Source organism: Amblyomma mixtum, chromosome 9 (assembly GCF_055824585.1).
Source record: "Amblyomma mixtum isolate Tamu chromosome 9, ASM5582458v1, whole genome shotgun sequence".
NCBI classification, from domain to species: domain Eukaryota; kingdom Metazoa; phylum Arthropoda; class Arachnida; order Ixodida; family Ixodidae; genus Amblyomma; species Amblyomma mixtum.
Genome location: NC_143020.1, coordinates 104,656,737 through 104,677,363, shown reverse-complemented (window position 1 = coordinate 104,677,363; position 20,627 = coordinate 104,656,737). Strand labels below are relative to the sequence as shown.

The 20,627-nt window shown below is 44.9% G+C and overlaps 1 protein-coding gene across 4 annotated transcripts in view; it reads right to left on the bottom strand.

The window, feature by feature from the left end:
* Nucleotides 1-1,380: 1,380 nt before the first annotated feature.
* The window catches only part of Mbs (Myosin binding subunit), a 79,236-nt gene continuing 59,989 nt past the window's right edge, over nt 1,381-20,627 (bottom strand). Inside the window, exons 14-19 of one of the 4 annotated variants that reach the window (XM_089561070.1) lie at nt 18,590-18,724; nt 17,441-17,545; nt 14,409-14,444; nt 12,198-12,248; nt 11,219-11,309; nt 1,381-5,345 (exon numbers count right to left, since the gene is read on the bottom strand). In XM_089561070.1, the coding sequence (XP_089417196.1) occupies nt 11,223-11,309; nt 12,198-12,248; nt 14,409-14,444; nt 17,441-17,545; nt 18,590-18,724 (414 nt within the window). In that variant the 3' untranslated portion in view covers nt 1,381-5,345; nt 11,219-11,222. The remainder of the gene's footprint in view (nt 5,346-11,218; nt 11,310-12,197; nt 12,249-14,408; nt 14,445-17,440; nt 17,546-18,589; nt 18,725-20,627) is intronic. The other 3 variants (XM_089561071.1, XM_089561072.1, XM_089561073.1) reach the window with 3 other exon arrangements.

Below are 20,627 nucleotides of genomic sequence, written 5' to 3'. Positions count from 1 at the left end.
TAACAATATATGCAAGATTCGCATAGTAATGGATCCAAGCCAACGACCGCTGCGGAGGTCCAGGGAGGGATCCTGGTGTAAAAAAATTCAGGGGGGCACTTTGTTGAGCAGAAGTGCGGTGAGGCGAAAGCATTTAGCGCGGTGTTGTTGCTTGTGTCACTTATGCGTGGTTAAGGTGTTAAGTACACAACTGTTTGTGAATCTTAAATGCTGGAGACACTGGAGGGCGTTTGGGAGGCATCCGTCTGATTTGACGTCTTTCTGCAAACACTCTCCAGTGTTCTAGACAAGAACTACACATGCGTTGGCGGGAAGTAGTGTAGCCACTTGCACGCTCGGCTGCGGAACGGAAGGATGGTGGTTCGAATCCCATCGTGCACAAATATTACTTTTCTGGTCTCACTAGAAAAGGCGTGACACCTCTGCTGATAACCTTCTGTCGACATTGATGAGGCATTAAAGGCTTTCGCCTTAATACCCAGCACCTCCACCAAATATTATGGGGGTTAGCTCAGCAGCAGGCGCGACAGGTCACAGTGAGAAGGCATACCAAATCCAAGTCACCCAGGCACTAGCTGCAGCGTCCTCGTCAAACGCACAGTGACAGAACGTCCTCTTCTCCTCCCGTCCGTGCACCGTAGAAATATAGCCCCAGGAGCAAGGTGTCCCACCAGCACGCAACGAATGTACACGCACAGCTTAAGTACCACAAAACCTCTTGCGAATCGTTAGAACTGCGCAGTCTAAATCTAGACATAGTCCACAAAGCGTGAAATTTCAACCTTTCAACATCCACTGCTTGTAGACTACATTCCAAAAGTTACGGTAGATATAAAAGCGCAGTAGTAGTCAGAGTGGCTGGACACCTGAACTGGGATCAAGGAAGGGGTTTTGAAAAGGGCAGATTTCAAAAACTTGATTTATATGCTAGCTCTAGCAGAATTTTGCAACTTCAGCAAGAAGTATAAATGTAAATTTATAGCTTATTCATGCACCGAAGCTACGCTTACCGCAAGCACCCAAATATAAAAGAACATCCAAATTCTGGGCCTGTGAGGTAGACAAAGAATGTAATAGCTGCTTAATTTGTTGCTATCCTAGCCAATAACAAGCTGGTGAAAGAACTGGAGTAATTCAAAATGCCGCAAAGTAGCCGTTCCAGTGGTTTTGTACGCCTCATGCAACCTAACTTAACTAAGATGTTGCAGGCACCGTTTTGCTGTTGAAACAAAACCAAAACGATGAAAGAATTTCAGTCACAGCTCTACACGCAGAGGCAAATCCCAGGTAGTGATCGGTGTGTGCCATTTCAGAGAAAAATAAACAACACATAGGCAAGCAGTTGCTGCCCCTACTTAAAAATTAACGAGTCCCGAAAGGTTGTCACAAAAAGAAACCGTTTTATTACAAACACGCATCTGAGAAGCGACACTGAAATTCCTTCGCAGGAATGAGTGCCCACGACTTCAATAAAACACTTCGTACAACACAGGCACAGCGAAGTTCGTTCTGTCCAGAAAAAAAAAAATACAGTAGATAGAGCGAGGGGGAACAAAAACACAGCATGGGTAAAATGACGCAGTCCACTTTGTGCAAGCGCTTTCATAAATAAATATATTAAATGTCCACGTCAAAATGCTCACTGTCCTGTTCTACGCTGGAGTCTGCAGTTTTGCCCAAGTGGCACTTTGCTGGCTTCAAAACTGCAGCGTCACATGCACACATTCTTCACAATAAAAAGAAATAACTCTGCGGTAAGCCAAGACAAACAACCACAAGGTAAAAAAAAAAGTAAAGAAACCTCGGTGAACTTTGACATCGTAATCTTGACTCCATAATAAAATGCGACACTTTGTTGTACTATGAGTTACAAACTTCTTCCACGGAGCTACATCCTCCAAAATGTTTTAAGTAAAAATGGGCAGGGGGGAATCATGTATGTTGGCTTTGTATGTTCAAGGCACCATACCACAGTGTGTCGGGATGTAGCGTTAACACACTGGCCAGAGAAGATATGTACAGCTGTTGTAGAGAGCAGAAGTCATGATGTCGATAGGAAACACAACCTGAAACTTCTTGAAGTAATCATGCCGCGCAAGGTACCTTGTTCTTGACAACAGCCCCAAAACTCTGGGCACGTGCAACTCTACAAAACTCAGCTCTCTGTGGCAGACACGTCAGTGCAAAGTGACATAATTGTGTGGTCTCGTACAAGTAAAGTCGGATGCCCTAAATAATGCTGGATATGGCATTGACTTGCAGTGCTTACCCTCCAGCAACTTGCCTAGGAACAAATAACTCATGGCACTGGGAATAGTTTTTGCAAAGTGCAAAGGCTTATCCAAAGCAATGACTCGTCCTGTGGTGACCTCGGTGCAAATCATTACATTGGTCTACAGGAGTGCGGTGCATTACATTGCAATGCTGCACACAGAGTGAGAGACTGGCATGATGAGGTCTCCAATGCTTATGCAGAGAATCTACGACCAGTTCACGCTTTCATAATGTGAACCGAATAGCACAAACTGAGCATAAGTCTGGCATCTTATAATCATTCAAGTAGCCTTAGGGTGCTTGGGGGTTACAAGGGCACCTTTCATGACGGAGGCAAAAACATAAAAGTGCCTGATGGTAGCGAATCTATACCATTAAGTTAACACAGCATGCCCACAAATAATTCTGGTGGTTCAGAACACCAGCTGTATGGTCACTGTCTCAATGCACATCACAATCAGTGCAAAGATGCAAACTAATTACACATTTCATTCAAGGCTCATAAAGAATAAGTTTGGGCTATCGTGATCAGCACGTCTACCAAGAATCTGGTGACTTCTACAACACATAATTTGCAAGCCAAGTGCAATAAAAAAAAAGATTTACAACACCTTCTCTACCATTCAGATATCTCAAAAAGGAGCTTATGCAGCAAGAGTAATGAATCACGGTGCACACGACTCTCCAATGCCTTCACTGAGCAACTTCTCAATCGCACCGCTAGTCGAATGCAATGCGGAAGCCACATGTACGGCAAGGTGGCAACAACTGGCCATCAAAGAACAAGCGAGGCAGCATGCTTAAGCACTTTGCGCGACTGCCCTGACAAAAAAAAAAAAAAAAAGGGCAAGGAAATAACGCCTTAACCACTGCTCGACTGCGAAAGCACCGATTCTGTCAACGAGTGCAGTCTCCAAACAAACAAGTGCAGCAAATGCGCGGTTAGCGCTCTACATCCTCAAAACCACCTATTCCTCCAACATAAAAAAACCAACAAGAAAAAGGTGATGGAAAGGCTACAGCTAGATGAACTCTACAAATGAGCGTGTTCAAACATTCGCCACTGTATTACGAGACTGCCGGCGCAAAAAAAAAAAGGGGGGAGGGGGGAGAAAGCAGTACCGCAGTTGCTTACATTTTTTCTTTTACAATCTGCTAACGCAAGCTTTTTCCATCCCAATCAGACGCGAAAACTTTCCAGAGCAATTAAAAGCAGAACACAATTGCAATCAAGTATGAACGTCGTCAGGCACTAGACGAGCGAAAGAATTGCAGCCCATGCACATCAAAGACTAGACAAAGGAAAGTTGGGCGAAGGTGGGAGGGGTCAGATGGGGGCGCTGGTGGGAGGGCACACGTGGATGTCAAAGTCATCGGATTTGCTTCTTTCGTCAACATACCACATGTGCAACGGGAATGGGGGGTGGGGGGCAAGGTCTTGAACATTCCTGTGCTTTTAAACACTGAAACGTGCTCGCGAATATCTTTTTCCACTGTCATGTACCGTCACAATACAATCAAGAGGAGTGTTGCAGGACACTCAAATCGTTACTGTTGTCACACCACAAACACAAAGCACGCATCTTGCGTAAGAAACCATCGCATAACAGGAGGACTCGAATGCCTAAGCAATTAAAATTGTGCTTTTTCATATCATTTATTTCTCTCAGACAACAGCTAATTGGTAACGGATTTTATCCTCAACGGAGCTACGACTGACAAAGGTACAGTCTCAGAGGGCATGATCACATGTCAAGCTGGTCCGCATGTCAGTCCTACAGTCCTAGGGAGGTACACCGATTACAAATTACGTTCATCTTTCCTTGCTTGCTGCCATCCAACAATAGCAGCAATGCTTAGGACATAAAAAAAAAATGGCAAAGTGTCATGATGGAAACTCCCATTTGCTACCCCAGTGAAATCTCGCCGTCCTGCACAGAGTCAAGCTAGTGCTTGCCTCTAAACGGTAAATGCGAGCTTTATCTGGGCCTATTAGGGTGAAAAACTTCCACTAACAAGGTTTCATCGCAAGACTGCTTCGAAGTACTTTGCAAGACACAGGTTCCGTGCAACTGATGTCCTTATCAAAGCTGAGCTGATGCTTCCAGGGCATCGACACCGTTTCAACATAGTGAGCTTCATAAGGTAGGCAGTACACCAGTTCACCAGAAGGAGCGTCTTCAGTTATCACAGGGTATCATTGAATTTGTTCCTACCAGTAGGCAAGTACTTTGCTGCTATTACAAACCATACTGTTCCCGGAAACTGCGTGGCTGTTGGGAAAATAAACCAGTAACGGGGTGTCGATCCACTGCAGCAGCGTCACCTCAGGTGAAGGGAGTTGACACTGCGTCTCACAGTGGCCAGTCGCTGAACGGTACTGACTTAGGCCCAATCACAGGGGGGCAGGGGAAGCTAAGAACACGGCGAGACCAGACGCGGGAGGTTCCGAAGTTTCAACGAAACAAGCTGAACTGCACTGCCATCGCACTCGCTGACCCACGGAGAAACAGCTCTCAACAATTTGGGCATCAATACACAGCGCAAGACAACACCTCCAGAAAACAATTGCCAGGCATGCCTTATAGACAATTTGCGAGCACTGCACGCAGACTTGGCCGCTGTACAGGGTGCTCGCTCGCACATACACTTCGTACTGACTGGCCGTTGTACAGGGTGCTCACTCGCACACACACTTCGTACTGACTGCCCTTCCCCCCAAAGTGTCGGAGCGATTCTTTCGGCAGACCGCAGCACCCTGAGGTGCTCCATGAAATACAGCCGACACTGGTGTGCCCAGCCCACAAGGTCGAGTCAAGACTAACAACGTGGCGGTGGCGGCAAAAACAACGAAGCGACAGCCCCCCCGGGGAGCAGACAAGCGCTGAGCATTCTCCTTTTCGGGGCAGCGGAGAGAGGGATCGCTGGGTACAAAAACGGGGGCGCAAAGGGGTGGCAGGGCAGCTCTTTCTGCCAAGGAGGAGCTACTTGGACAGCTTGCTGATGACGCGTATCAGGGCACCATTCTCTTCACGGAGCCGCGCATTCTCAGCACGAAGTTGTTCCGATTGCTGAAAGGCAGGAAGAAATGCGGACAGTTTTGAGAGCGCGCACACTTTAAATCGCAAGTCACACCTGCACACAACAGGCAAAGACAAACGTACAAGAACTGTACGCTGAAGGTTACGTTCATGGCAGCGGATGCTCCACACGAGCACCTGGCCTCTACCTAGGCCAGTATGCGGCAAAGAACTGAGAAAACTGACACGTGAGAGAGCGATCAACTCGCAGCACACATTACCACTCGTAACGTCAGGTTTCAGACAAGCCTCAGAAGCCTTTGGGCCAACATTTTCATGAGTGAATAAGCCTGTACGTAGCTTTCCACTCCTTTACTTTACTTTTCCCTGTCCTTCCAACGCACTTGTGAGTTTATTGCAATGAAATTTACTGTAGCGAGGTTTCAGCATTCTCAGTAAACTATCAACACTTTTCAAGTGTGAGAGATAACCATCAGCCACACTGCAACACTGAGTAATTAATAGACATATATGTTGAATCTGCAATGATAAGGATGCCCATTAGGCCAAATATTAACAAAAAAAAAATGGTCAAGGTTGTCTGTCCAATCCAAGAGGGAGAAAAATATGAAGTGACAGTGAAATGTGGGTCTGACTAAGTGTAAACAACATGCCAAAGTCATTACTGAATAAGCCCGTAGTAAGCAGTGTACACTTCTAGTAGATATACCATGAAGACTATAAACCCACAGCAGTAAGCGATGTTGACAGCACAACCAAATGAAAGGGCCTCTTCCAATCCATGACAGAAACAAAAACCTCTGACACTTTGCACACAGATGTGAATGAGAGAAAGCGATTCTGGTGACCTGCCCTCAAATAAGGTAACCGCAGAATACAGCAGAAAGCCCACTGTCAAGCCACACACTGTCGAAGAAATGAATATGCCTGCTGAAAGTTAAAATTTCAGATCTACATATTTATTCGAATATAGGTTGGTTACATATGTAAGTCAACTCCCCAACTAGTCTGCTAGGCTGTGTTTGGCCACAATGACACAGATGATCACCGATTCTGACTGCTGGTTGACTTTGTTAGCTCACGGTCACAGGCAACTTTATATTATGTCCCTTGGATATATAAAAATGCTGGTGCAAAGTTAATGTACCATGCGAGTGCCTCAACACAACTTTGCATTTTCTGCAAAGGCCCACAACATTTCTTTGGTGTACTAAGAGAGACTACAAGGGGCATTGCACAATGTATAGAATGATATGCCGAAGATAGCTTCAAGGAATGACAATGCAATTTGAAATTTCCTGCTGCTCACAATGGTGAGAAATGGCCACATCTGATGCACAAAACTAGCAGTTCATGGTTCTATGAATACAATATAGGCTGGAGGATATTTTACATGTTCAAACATGCACAATCATTTACAAACATAGTGGCCTGAAAAGTTGGGTGAAATCAGTATGTAAACACTGGATATTTTTTTCACCATTTTCGCAGATTTACCCTTGGTTAAAACATTGTATTCCGCTGCCCTCATCAAAGACAAACATATGGCACACAGCTAGAAGGTATCTGGCACTTTGTATGCAAACAGTACTGTACCCATCACAACAATCTTTACCTAGACAATATTTTTCTGGTAAACCACATGCAATTAAGAAAAATTCAAACTAGCACAAGGCACATGTTAGGTGCTCAAGTTGTGTTGGTGCCGATATGCACGAGCCCCTACTTGACTGTTATAAAAGCCAAGGTCACTCTATGACCAACCCACACACATGATGCATAGCTGCTACCGACAAGGCAATGCTACCGTCAACACGCATCAATATGCACAGCACAGGACTTTGCCACTGCAGCTGCACATCGCTGTAGCCTACTCCACATCAAAATCAACAGTTGCCATCGGGGAACCAGACACTGCAAAAGCAGACCTTGGGGAAAAATACGCATGGGTGTCTACTTGTCAGTTTATCAGTTCAGAGCTTTGCCACATTAACGCACCCTCGGAGATACAGTCATGAGTAAAAGTGATATACAACAGGCAGCCAGTCGCTTTATCGCGGTTTATTGTCGCACTCCTTCCCACCTAACAAAGCTGCAGTATCACTAGCGTAATGGTCGTTCGCGCGACACTAAGTCAACGAACAAAAGGGCATGCCTGTGGTGTCTCAGCATTTCATCGAACAGTAGCGTGACGTACCAAAAGGAGCCAACCGACCTGCCTGCAGATAAGGTGGGTCCCTCTTGAGCTGTCTCGACCCCTGTTGCTGTCACTAGATGGCGTTTCGATGCAGTTTTCCTGAGCTCCATCACTGGCTACGTGTTGTACACCACTTTTGCTCGCGACTGTACATCTCTCTTAAGTAACGGCAGTGCCTTTCTCCGCTTCCAGTGCACAGCTGACTCATCCTTGGGGGTTCTACTTCATCCACAGCACTGCCTCATGCTTGGGGCTCTACCTCACACCCAGCAAGCACAAACCAATTCTCTTCACTGCTACTTCCACTGCCATGTGATCGACTGCCCTCGGCCAACTTTTGAATGCACGTGCTGCTGACAGCTCCACTAACCTGCTTTGACATCGTGTTTATCAAGGAGCTTTTAAGGCAAAAGCCTTTCTTGGCTCATGAGTGGTGTGGGTGGAAGTTGTAGACAGGGGCTGTCCGCAAAGGTTTCCACACAAACTGTCAATCATCAGTTGAATGGCAATTAAAATAATAAGAAAAGAAAATTGGGACTAGGGGGGAACTGAACCTGGGCTGCTGGCATGCGAGATGGGGATGCTGCCGCTCCGCCACAACACTTCGACGCTTGAAGCTGAATAAAGGCGAGTCTAGAGAATAACCAGCTCTTAAAAACGTATCTTCGAGATGTGTACTGAGGCTACATAATCAATTCTGAGCATGTTAATTACAGATGTTGCAGTCAAGCGAGTATCCAATTTCCTCCGTGCTTGGCGTGCAGTTGTAGCCCCATCATGCGGCACCCACTGAAAACCCTCCTGGCAAGGCACACCGCTGTCGCATTTCCGCACGTAAGGAGACTTAAGTGCACTGCAATTTTTTTTACCACGAGATCACATTCCATGAGCCCTCAGACACACGACGACGGAGGTGAAGTCCATTGCTCATGCTGTAGCATGTCCACCTCTTGACTGCTCATGGCGCCACTGAGCTCTGCATATTTCAAGTTTCCCTTCTAGTGAATGAATTCTAAGGGCCTGCGAATACATGCGAGTTCCAAATCTAGCAGTGTCCGAATGTGTTCGGTCCACGTGATAAATGACGAAGAAAGTGCAGAGTATGCCCTTGTGCTGTTTTCTCGAAACTTTGAACTCAATCTCTGGAGTTTTCCCAGATGCTGTGGTTCTGCTCCGACTGAATTCATGAAAGTGGGTGCAGTACTCAATCACTGGTGATTATTTAGAAATTTTCTAATGTTCAGAAATTCTCTAATATCAAACATATCCTCAAGTGGACTGTCCCACATATGACACCTGATGTGAACAAGCCCATGGCGATGGCAGCCATCAGCCCACTCTATATTCTTATATACACCCTGTTCATTTCCACTCTCCTCTGCACTGCCACTCGGTCTCGAGGGCCACAATGAAATGAAAAATAACACATGGACACAACTCAAGAACGAAGCGGCAAGTGCCCCTCAAAGTAAACCCTTCAGCCCATCGCACCAACCTATTCTCCACCTTGACTAAACCTCTCGGACCTGCTAGCATGAAATCGCAGGGAGATGAATGAGGAATAACCATATTTTAATCGGATTAACCGTGGCACCATGAAAATCGGTCTATGCCATTGGCTTGAAGGCTTTGTTTGAGGGGCGTCTGCTGCTTCGTTCTGGTGCTGTTTCAGACAGTGCTGCAGTCTCTACGTATGCCTGATCACAGACACGATGCTGTGGCAACTAAGATAAGCTCCTACAGCACACGAAGTGCTGTCTACACATGCTGTTAAAACGTGCACATCTCAAAACTCAAACCACACCGCATTCTTGGAGAGGAAAAAAAAATGAACAAAGTTAATTGTGCAACAAAAACAGCGCCAAACGTCGCCATATATGACACGTTCAGAAACAAAGCACTTCCAATGTGCAAGACAAATAACACCATTTAAGGATGAACCTTGTATGCCAAATTCCACACTGCAAAGCAGGTTCAAGGTACAGTGTTCAAGCCACATCTTGAGCGTTACAAGTTCGCTCCGCACAGCCTTCTCTAAGTGGCTAGTGCAGTCATGCACAATGTCGCCAGTGAGGACCACATTGTACAATAAGAACCTACGAACACTGTGCAATCTGTTAAAGAAAAACAGTATCACAACCTAGTCAAGCATCGGGCACACTTTTTCTTTTTAGTATCTGGTATGCACAGCACATGTAGAAATAAAAACCCGGAGACTTGGGAACAAATCTAGGAAGGTCAGGTAGATTGATAAAAGCTCTGTCCTCTTTCTGATGGTTGAACAACAAAATGCCCATCATGAAAATGGTTGCATGATTGAACGCATCATGTACAACGTCGAATTGAAGGCACATACCACTACAATGTTCACAAATGAGATGAGATTAGAATCGCCTTTTTATGCAAAAAATAGTAGCTTGCTCAGTAGGATGGAGCGATTAAAAGACACTGTTGGTTTTGAGATAATGGAAAGAAAGAAACCTCTAGAGCTGCGGGTACTCCAGTGAATGCAAAATAAGTGTGCTCTAGAGGCTGCCGCAAAAGTCCTTGAAGGTCAGCAAAAACTGGGTGGCATCAAAACTGTTCCCAGCCACAATACATATGTCACTCAAAACATCACCAAGTAACCGACAGAGCTAAGGGCTGTTGACGGGTTGCTGGGCGGTCTCAACTCAACGCGACATTTTGCAACCTGTACTAACTTTCTGTACATCAGCCAAATAGAATCAAGTACCTACTACGCTACACAAACGATTTGATTTACAGCATTTGAGGGCAACTGAGTTATTTTTCTGCTTTAGAAGAGGATTTGTTGTTTTCTTTTTGTTCGCACACTATTCGTTTCGCTGCATAAAAGCTGCCATGCATATTAGCTGCAGTGCTGTTACAGATTTAGTTAACTTTTTACGCACATCTTCAAAAGCAGTGGCATCGCTAACTAGCTGTTGTCACATGACTGGTCACAGGCTCAAGCTGAGTCACCGTCTAAGTAGAATGAATTATTAATAAGACTACTTTACTGCACAGTAATAGTTACCATCAGCACCAAACTCACTATAAGCCGCTGCCAACATTCTCAACTGAACATTGGTACCTCATACTCTTTTCTCAAATATCTTGATGAAAGATAGAGATAATGGCTCCCACTCAAAATTTACACTAAATTTTCAACTCTGTTTGGTGCCCATTCCAAATGGAGTCTAGAACATTAAATCACCCCAGTTATGAAACCAGTGCTCAGCAATTCATGTCTACACAATATCAGTGAATGTTCAGTCATAAGTGCAAACCATAGCAACTTTCACACAGTTTTAACAGGCTTGCTGCAAGCGGTTGCAGGGGCAAGTGCTAATCTGCCAGGTTATATCGACGAGCCTATGCGTTTTCGGAGAAAGCAAAGCAAAAACCCTAGTTCGAGGCACCCCGGCGGGGTAAACGGCCGTTTCCTAAAGCAGAAAAACAAATCGATGCCCCCTGTTCCCTCCGTACCCCGGGTTTTTTGCATCTCGAATGCAAGCCTTCAGCAATTCCATACAAAAAGGCTAGGTAGTAGAAGCCACGCTAGTCACGCCAGTCTACAACGCAACAACGGCAGGCAGAGAAAGAGCTGTGAGAACGGAGTGCGGTCAAAGCCAAGGCGCAGCTACCATCACTCTGCCAAGATGCGTGACCACACCGATCAGTGAGTCGTTTTTTTCTTTTTTACCTTCCTATTTGGACAAGTTCGACACGACACGCGTCAGCGCACGATTCTCAGCCTTGAGCTTGGCGTTCTCGGCCTTGAGCTGGGCCAGAACCTGCAACAAGACGCCCACCCACGCCACTGTGAGTAAGGAGATGGTGAAGTTGCACAGCCTCTGAAAGGAAAAACTCTGGAGACGATGCGCGGCCGTTCCTGGTTGCGCGCCGGGCCCGGCTGGATGAACGGGCGCGCTGAAATGCGGACACGATGCCGCCTTCCTTCGGCATCGGTGCATATCTTTTACACTCCCAATGGCGTGTCGTGACAACCAATGCCGGATGTGCGGACTGATAATACGAACGCATGCCACGACAAACAAACTAGCACGAGGGTCCATCAACTCTGTCCGCTTAACTTGTGAAAGACTGCAAGACAGGAGCACAAGTCACACGCACCTCCAATTTGCAAGTGACCATTTGCTAAAAGAGCAGAAAGCATCAGCTCGAACAAGAACTCGTGCTTTAACCCATAGTCCTGATACAATGACGCACTTCCTGCCAACTTTGTGTAGGTGGCCTTTCACATAAAGCTTAATTCAGACCTTTTTCTGGGCCTACCTACCTGATGTTCCCTAAGGAATTAGGTTCAATCAGCACATTACCAGTGCTGTGGACTTTCATCAGAACTGGACATTAATTTCCAGTCTCTTCGTCTTCTCCAGCAACATTGATACAATGTTCTTGCTTTGTGCATGTACAGCACTGAAACACGGTTCTTCTAATGAGTGCTGACCCCAGTGAATGACCCGAATTACATCTTTAAATGGTGGAACTTAAGAGAAACAGTGTTCGCCCAAGACACTCAAGCAGTCTGCAATACACATGGAACATTGTCAACACTGCTGCAACAGAAACACTACCCTGGAGGAGTGTTCCGAGGCAGCTAAATGAATAACGGGTAATTGACCATGATAAGTCGCAGAGCATACATGAAGACCACGCACCTTGAGCTCTTCCTCCATCTCGGAGATTTTCCTCTCGAGCGCTCGACGTTCCTGAGCGAAGACAAACATACATGCAGAACCGGCTGAGAACACAGAAGGCACAATTTGGCACATAGACAGACTCCAATTCGTATGAACCTGACGGGACCTCTTGAATCTGTTCAGCTGATCAGAAGTGTCCAAAAATCTCAAGTTGCGTACAACCATACAAGCACCATTAGAGGGGGGGTAACCAGAAAGACAACTGAAATGACTTTGCAGGAAAACATTAAGTGCTTTGGAAAAAGAATGCTTTCAAAAATTCTAGACACCGCCAGCAGTCAACTACCCAAAATATTTTTGTGGGTTTCAACCTTTTCTCCAACAACTGCCCTTTTATTGTACAAAAAGACACTTGTGCAGTGTTTTCCGAGGACTGTGCACAAACTCTGTGGCTAGCTACATATTACATGCGAAACCATGCAGTACTGTTCGCCATTCTATCCAGAATAAAAGAATGCCTACACATACAAACCAGTTCCAACTATGCTTCTAAAGCTCATGCTAACCAGTCAATTTTTTTTGTCTCCATAGCACCAATACAAAACACAGCAGACCTAAAATGTTCAGATTATCAGGAAATTCGACTGCACGTTAAACTTTCAAGCAAGCACTGCTCGTAAACTTGAAACTGGGACCAACATTACGCAGCTGGACTATGACAAAGAACACCAGCGAGTCAGCGGTGTTTTGCAAACTAGTATTAAGTACTCATTGATCCCAAATCCCCAACTCCATAATTCTGAAGGCTATGCGAAACTTTAACCTTAACTGATACCCCCATATTGAACAGCCAAAACCAGAAAAAAGGTCTTTTTTTTCTAGGCAATTAAATTAGTTTAGCACTCTTGCCTACCACGTACTACCTAAACAGCCTTAGAGATGAGGCTAATAATTTGCTACCCCTTTCCCCAAGTCACTTGTGCAAATGATCAATGAATAGAAATTAAAAATGTGCTTTAACCCATTTGCTTCTGCTGTTCCGTATACAAGGAAAGGGCATGACCTGCGTTGCTGGAAAGAATTAACAATAACTCATCGCAGTGCTCGCGAGATGCAAAGCTGATGCTAAGTGCACTTGATAATGCAATGAGACGCGGCGTGCTACCGGCAACAGATGCGCTCTGGTGGCATTTTCTGGAGTAGCGCAGCGCTGTTCAAGCAGTGACAAAGGTAGGGCTGTGGCATAAGCGAGGACCCCGGGACAAGCACTCTCTCAGCATCGACAACTATAGTAAAACCTCGTTACAACGAACTCTGATATTACGAATTATTGGCTATATCGAACTGCACCTAAATATTTTTAACAAACACATGCATTGATTTATACATCGAACGCGGTTTGCCATGAAACGGGTATATCGAACTGCCGAGCACCAAGCTGTGCCGCTCGGATGACAGGCTTTGCCTCACTACACGGGTGACTGGTGGTGGAGCGGCAGCGTTCGCGTCACAGTTCACGCTTTGTCTCGCATTTGCCAATGTTGCAGCGGAAGACAAAGACGCAACAACAGCTGTTAGCCAAGCGGATGGCACCCATTTGAGCCTCTCAGACCCGTGTCACCGGTGCTCCGGAACCAGCGACACGGTCGACTGTTGTAGCTTTCCAGCAGACATCCTCTGCTCACGGAGCGGAGGTACTCAAAAAGCCGAGAGCTTTCGTCCTGGCATCCGATTTCTTTACGCAACACCGCTGTTCTGAGAAAAAGCCACCTTAGCTGCTGCGTTCTGCGGCGTTGTGTGGCGAAGCGAACCTGAGTAGCATTTGCCGCTCTGTTTTCTACGTATTCCATAATACGGACTCCAGTTGCCGTTCTTCGGCCGACTCAGTTTAGCGTCTCCAGTGCGAGCTTTTGACGAAAGTTTACAAATTTTGGCTGTATAGAACTGTTTTAAATGTTTTACCGGATCGTTACCAACGAGGTTTCACTGTAGTTCTCGCCACTCTGGTGCGTTCCATGGCAATGCATTTTGGCCCAATTCAGCAGCTGTTTGCACACACCGCACTGTACTGGCTACCAACTGTTATTAAGAGGTCCGCCAGCAGCTTCACAACACCAAAGTGGGAATAAGTCAACAGCTGGGAAAGGAATCGCAACGAAGGGAGAACAAAAAAAAAAAAAGAGTCATTAGGGTTAAAAACACGAGAGGTTTATCTCTGGCTTCACTCACCCTTTTCTCAGCATCGCTGAGCGAATTCCGATTGTTCTGAAAGCATGCGGGATATCACAGCACAGTGAGACACACACCACGGAAAAGTGACCAGGTCAAGTGTGGTGACAAACGACAACAACAACATGGCAGATCCTCGTTAGAACGAACTGAGGTATCTTCCTAAAGACTGTGGTTTCCCGACGAAAAGAACCCTGAATTCAGTGCTCAAAAATTAGGCTAGCTAGGTTCCAAAATTAGGCTCCACTTAACCACATTGCTTCAATTAAAAATTGTGAATGATTTAGAGGCACTTTGCAAAGTAGTCTATCGTGCTTCCAAATTTATAGCAAAAAGCAAAGTGAAATGCGAAAATGTTTAATGTGTGAGAAATTTTTCGGCAAGCATGCAAAAAGCTGTCTAAACGTTTCAATCAACCCAATAAACATTTGGCCTGCGATTGCACAAATTTTTAAGTGCATCGATAGCTAAAGCTACCATTCCTTCTGGCTGAGTTTGTACTAACGACGGTCTGCCAAAAACAAGGATTAAAGCAGCATTTTGCGTAACGCTGAACCTAAAGTTATTGCATTAAGGAAATGGCTCACAGGGAAATACAGAACGGTGGCAAAGCACAGCTTTTTTTTTTTTTTTAATTAGACACCCACCACAAAGTGGAGACAGCCAATGGATTCACAAAGGTATTGGGAGGGTGTGGAACAAATAGTATGTGGTTCATATTAAACACAGCAAACAACAGGCTGTAGCTTTTGCAACCACTGAACACTGCTGACATGGGACTTCCGAATTTGAATACTCCACTCAAAAGGACAACAGAGGCAAGGTCAATCATTACTGCCCTGGGAACCAAGGCAAAAACAGAAGCCACACAGACACCAACCAGTCTACGTAACTTAAGCACGTCATGAGCATTCCGGATTCACATCAGTAGTATCTGTTTGGTCCAGTTGCATGAGAACGAAATAATGTAGTTCTAAATTGAGAAAAAAAAAAAAGTTGCCTGCTCTCCTGCAATTTTACTCCTTTTGGTAGCCTGTTAGCCCTACATATAATATTATAATAGCCTCCTGTTATTATGTTATTATACTAGTAACTGCAGAACCTCACTGATACAATTTCCCAGTTGTACCTTCAAAAGCGCGGGCAATAAAAATGCCCCATATAGTTGCAGTATTTTCCTTCCAGTTATTACATTCCCGGATAACATGATGTCCCAGCAGCTGCATTCGTAATTTCAACAAACTCTGGCCTCATAATATGTTTAGCGACCAACCAGTACGAGTGAGTGAAACCTAGCGGCATGCGACATGAGCTGAAATGCAGCAACAACCAATTGCTGTGGTGTCTTCTCTCCCTACAAACGAGAGCGGTAGTGCATGAACACCAGAGTGGGGTTGTTTGTTCTCCTAGGGACACGACATTGCTCTAAACTCTAATTAGCCTATATGGGAGTCATCTAGTGCACTCCCTATTAAGGGTGAGATTTCCATCACTAAAAAGATGGAACACAAAATATGGAAACAAATCCCTCTTGAAAATATGCGAAGTTCAATCAAGCAGTTAACGAAGATTAACCGAGGTTTCAGTTTCCTCTAACTGATAACCCTAAGACCTCCAATGCTGCATTAAAAAGCCGCCGCCCATAGCTGACTGCATCCTGATGCTGTGCTTTGCAAAGGGAACGTGCCTCCATTGCCAAGGGTAAGAACTCCGTATATTTAGTGATCCCATATAGGCGAATTTGTGTTACGAGGAGAAAGAGGATAAGCACACGGCTTCTTTTTAGTGTCTTAGGGAAAGAGGGAAACACATCCCGGAAGTATACCAACGCCATATCATACAAGGAGGCAGGCTGAAAAGAGAGAGTGCTGCAATAGTCAGCTGACTTAATTCTGCGAGCAAGAAATGCTAATTGACAATTTATGAATAACTGCCTTCGTGCCTCAACGAACAGTAACTTTAACAGTTACATTTTTCAGAATAGGGCAGTTTGGGTCACACTACCCTTTCTCAGGAAATAAATTTTTCCCCGCACTTTTTCTTGAATGTATCGGTGAGGTTCTATACTGCATTACCCATCAATACCTATGTGGTATTCTCAAAGTGCAAAAGCACGCAAAGGAATAACAAATTCCTTCAAAAGAGTGACATCAGCACGTGATCACAAAGTTCATTCAAGCTTCTGATTAGGCTGCCTACAAGCTCGCAGCACGAAGGTACTGCGTAGGATAAAACCCCCCCCAAAAAATTAGAAAGAAAAAAGCTTATAACCTTGAGCCCTACCTAACCCTCTGAAACAAAAAGGCTACCCCACACAAATGCACACACAAGCACATAGACCAGGAAGCTATCAGAGCTATGGGCAAAACTGGGACGAAGCAAAAGCAGACTTTGCATAAAGTCAGGACTGTGTTAAAAAAAAAAAAAAAATGAAAGCACACCCAGACACAGAGCATGGGCTGGGACAAAGCTGGGTAATTTTTTGCAGCGGCAAACACCACACAGTGTCATACTCGTCATACTCAACTGTAATGCACCTTTCTCTTTTTGTTTGTGTGAACAAAAGAAAACTGTGTGTTATAACTTAATGACAACGAATAATTGGGCACCCCTATTCCCTGCTCCACACCAGCAAAAATGACCCTCGTGTTACATTTCGGTACATTTTGGTAAATACAGCATAACTTTAGTTTCAGCTCGCCGAATTTGAGCTTCCGGTTTATCCGAACCGACGGCTTTAGCCCCGTCGGCAACATATGGGCTAAGGGTAGCTAATCAGGCTCCCCTTAATTTGAGCTCCACATTATTCAAGCAAATTCTCGTTACTCTTCAAGCTACTCTTCATGCAAGTGCCCATACGTTGCTGATTACGCAGCCATGTTACCTGGTGCTCAGACTCCAAAGGCAGATGCTATGGCAGACAACTGTTCTGGAACCTACTAGGTAAGATATAGCCCACAGCCCCAAGAGATGCAAGCATGGAGAGCAAGCAATGCCTTAGCAAAGGCAGCCCCACTCTCCCCAGTGCTCACCAACTGTGCCTTTTCAAGCTGACGTCTTGTCGTTTCCAGCTCGTCCTCAGTCCGAGACAGCTTGCTCTTCAGTTTCTCGTGATCCTCCTTCAGTTCTGTGTAGAGCTGCACCCAACCCCCAAAGGAAGGTGTTAAGTAGAGAGCAGACATTGACACACCGACTGGCAGCTTTTGTACATAAGCTAATACCTGTTGGAAACTTAAAGGTGCACTGAAGGGGAATCTAAACTAGCATTTTTACTGCTTGAACTCAATCTACACGTTCCGAGCGTTCTTGGAAACTTTGAATTACTGCCCTGTGCAGCCGTTTTCCCTAATTTATATCGGATTAACATCAGGCTTCCGCCTTTTTTTTTAATTCCCCGCAAATGGTGGGAGGAGTCGACCAACCTTTCACCCAGTCCCATGGCGGCTTGCCGCTTTGCCATCGGCGGAGTGATACATAGTGATCGGCGAAAGCAGAGTCCACACGTATTTTAATTTCCGTGGGCCTAGTTTGCAGCTGTGTTGTCTCTGACTAGACCTATTTATTCACAGAAACCTGAAAGAAACAAAATAAAAGCGAAAGCAAAGCCACCAGCGACTGCCTGAAAGGCATTCCATGCGTTGGTCGACTCCTCCCACTCTCTGTGGGAAATTAAAAAAAAATGGTGGCAGCCGGACATTAATCCTATTTAAATGCGGGAAATCGGCTGCACAGGGCAATAATTCGAAGCTTCTAAGAATGCTCGGAACGTGTAGATTGAGTTCCCGCGGCAACAAGACGAGTTCAGATTCCTCTTCAGTGCACCTTTAACTGCTCACCTAACATTCATAATGCTCCAGATTTCTTCAACTGATTTAAAAGGGCAAAGACGGCAACAGAGTGATGGGGAATTCTTAGAATGCGGAGCGAACAGAGTTTTCAATGCCCTATTTTGAATGTACAATGTCGGCACTTGTGGCCAGGAGTCTTGCATCAACATTACGAAAGTGCAGCTCCAGCATGACATTACGCAAGGGACAAACAAAGAAAGACAACAGCACTCACATTACATCCCGCTGCGCTACAACCAACTCGCCCAACTCAATGCACTGTCTTGAATGGCACCCAATCAAACCAAACCGTTGATGGAAGCTTGCAGCAAGCATGTTGTGCTGCCTTTTTACCTTTTTGTAGTCGAGCTCATCGTCGCCCTGGAGGCTTGCCGCACTGCTGCTGAGTCTGGACTCGGTCTCGGACTTGGTACTGTCCGCTAGGGAGCCCGTGGATCCACTGCGACTCCGCACCGTGTCTGGAGCACTCTGCACAGGTTTGGAATTTGCAAAGAACGGTTGCTCTTTCATGCTCAAAAGAAAAACATACGCTGGTTAAAGGAGCGAAACTGCTGAAGGCGACGTCACAAGGTGATGCAACCACGGGACGTACAGGCCATGGTTGTGCTCTAGTTATAACTGCAAACCATTCAGCGTTATATGAATGCAGCTCAATGCTTCCAATGAAGCAGCCTGTATGGCACATCAATTCTGGTCCAAGCTCTTCATAATGAGTCAGCAGTTTGTCCATCAAGGGGGGAAGTAGCTTCGAAAACCATAAAAATCGCCAAAAAAACTAATTTTTTTAAAAACTGTTGCATCAGCTTGTATGCCTCTTTTTTTATGTTGTTTCAAAGTTTCATTCCTGAAATTGACCGGAAAGTACTCTAAAAAAAACTGTTTCGTGAACCACAGTGCTTGTGTATTGAAGGCAAATGATCAAACAACGGCAGTATTTCACTGTTTACGGTTTTCTGTCAAGATACTCACCTTGTGGAGCAGATTTCTTCTATGAATGTTTTATCTATTCTGACCTCGTTTGTTTCGTTGCATTCCTAGTTTTATAGTGTAGATCAAGAAATCCTTTGGTTTCCAAATTTTAAATTCTCTGGTATGAAATTTTCTTTTCACTCTAGATATATCGACCAACATGGAATCTAAAAAATTATCAAACAAAATTTGTGCTTTGCGAAAGAAACTGTTGAACCAGCCTTCTGCCACATTTTCTTAGCTCTGCAACCTTTTCGCAAAATTCAGAGGAAAAATTATACTTAGAAAACAATTTTCTGCAGATATAACAGCAAAATCTTGCGAGAGTAGTCATAATATTATTTCCAATATGCTCAAAACATTTCATGTAAATACACCAAGCAACATTTTTGCTGAACGCTGTGTCACCACTTAAGGGGAGGAGTGTCTTAGAGCAAAAATTTTCATTAACGATGCCAAAATTACGAAACCTTCCCGGAACATGCGTCTTTGTGCACTGATCCAAAATATGCCATTTAATTTTGTGTAAAATTTGTGCACGCATGCGGTATGTTACGTAAGGTTTCTGCCATGAACGTGTTTCTTGTTAGCAACAGACGCAATAAAGGTAAAAATATCATCCTGCCATCACAGAACTTGAGTTAAATGTTTTAGAAGTTGACACTTCAATAATGAGAGAAGAAAACTGCGGGGATGCTTAAGTCACCTTAAAAGTGGTACGTGACAGCATTAGATTTCACATCTGTCACAGCATATGCAGCAAATTCTCTGCATGTTTGCGTCAGTTTCCTTGCAATTGTCGGTCCATCAACCATCACATTCAGACAACAGGCATCTGCTATGTCGCGACAGCGCTGACATTTGCATATATCAAATTCGTTTCCCCGATTTCTGATATCGATTCTCTATCTAGATTGCTGTCTAGCAACTACGTTGCTAACAACCCAGAGGACAAATTGTGATGATATCGCAAGGTCATGTGACCTCTCTCGACCAATCAGTGAACATCGTGACACTGAACATTGTCGAGGTTCTGGTGTGACGACAATCCCAATGTTCCCCCATTAACCATATATGCCTAATGTCTTACATGTAAGATGCCACTTGTGTGCTTTCAGAAAAACCCGCCAGTCCTGATTCGACCCCCTCAACTACAACGCAATTCTGCAAGAAAATCAAATAATTTTTGGCAGCGTCACAGGGAAACCACCGTGCGTAATGAGAAATGTGATCATAAAGTCGATGTCAAATGTTTGAAGCTTTACCACACGTAACCGGCAGCGAATATGCCTAATATCCTAGATTTTAGAACGCCCCAGAAGTAGGTGTTCAGAAAACATTTTCACTAAGAAAGGGATTATTGTGAATAATGAAGTGAAATACCATTCACACATTTTTCAAG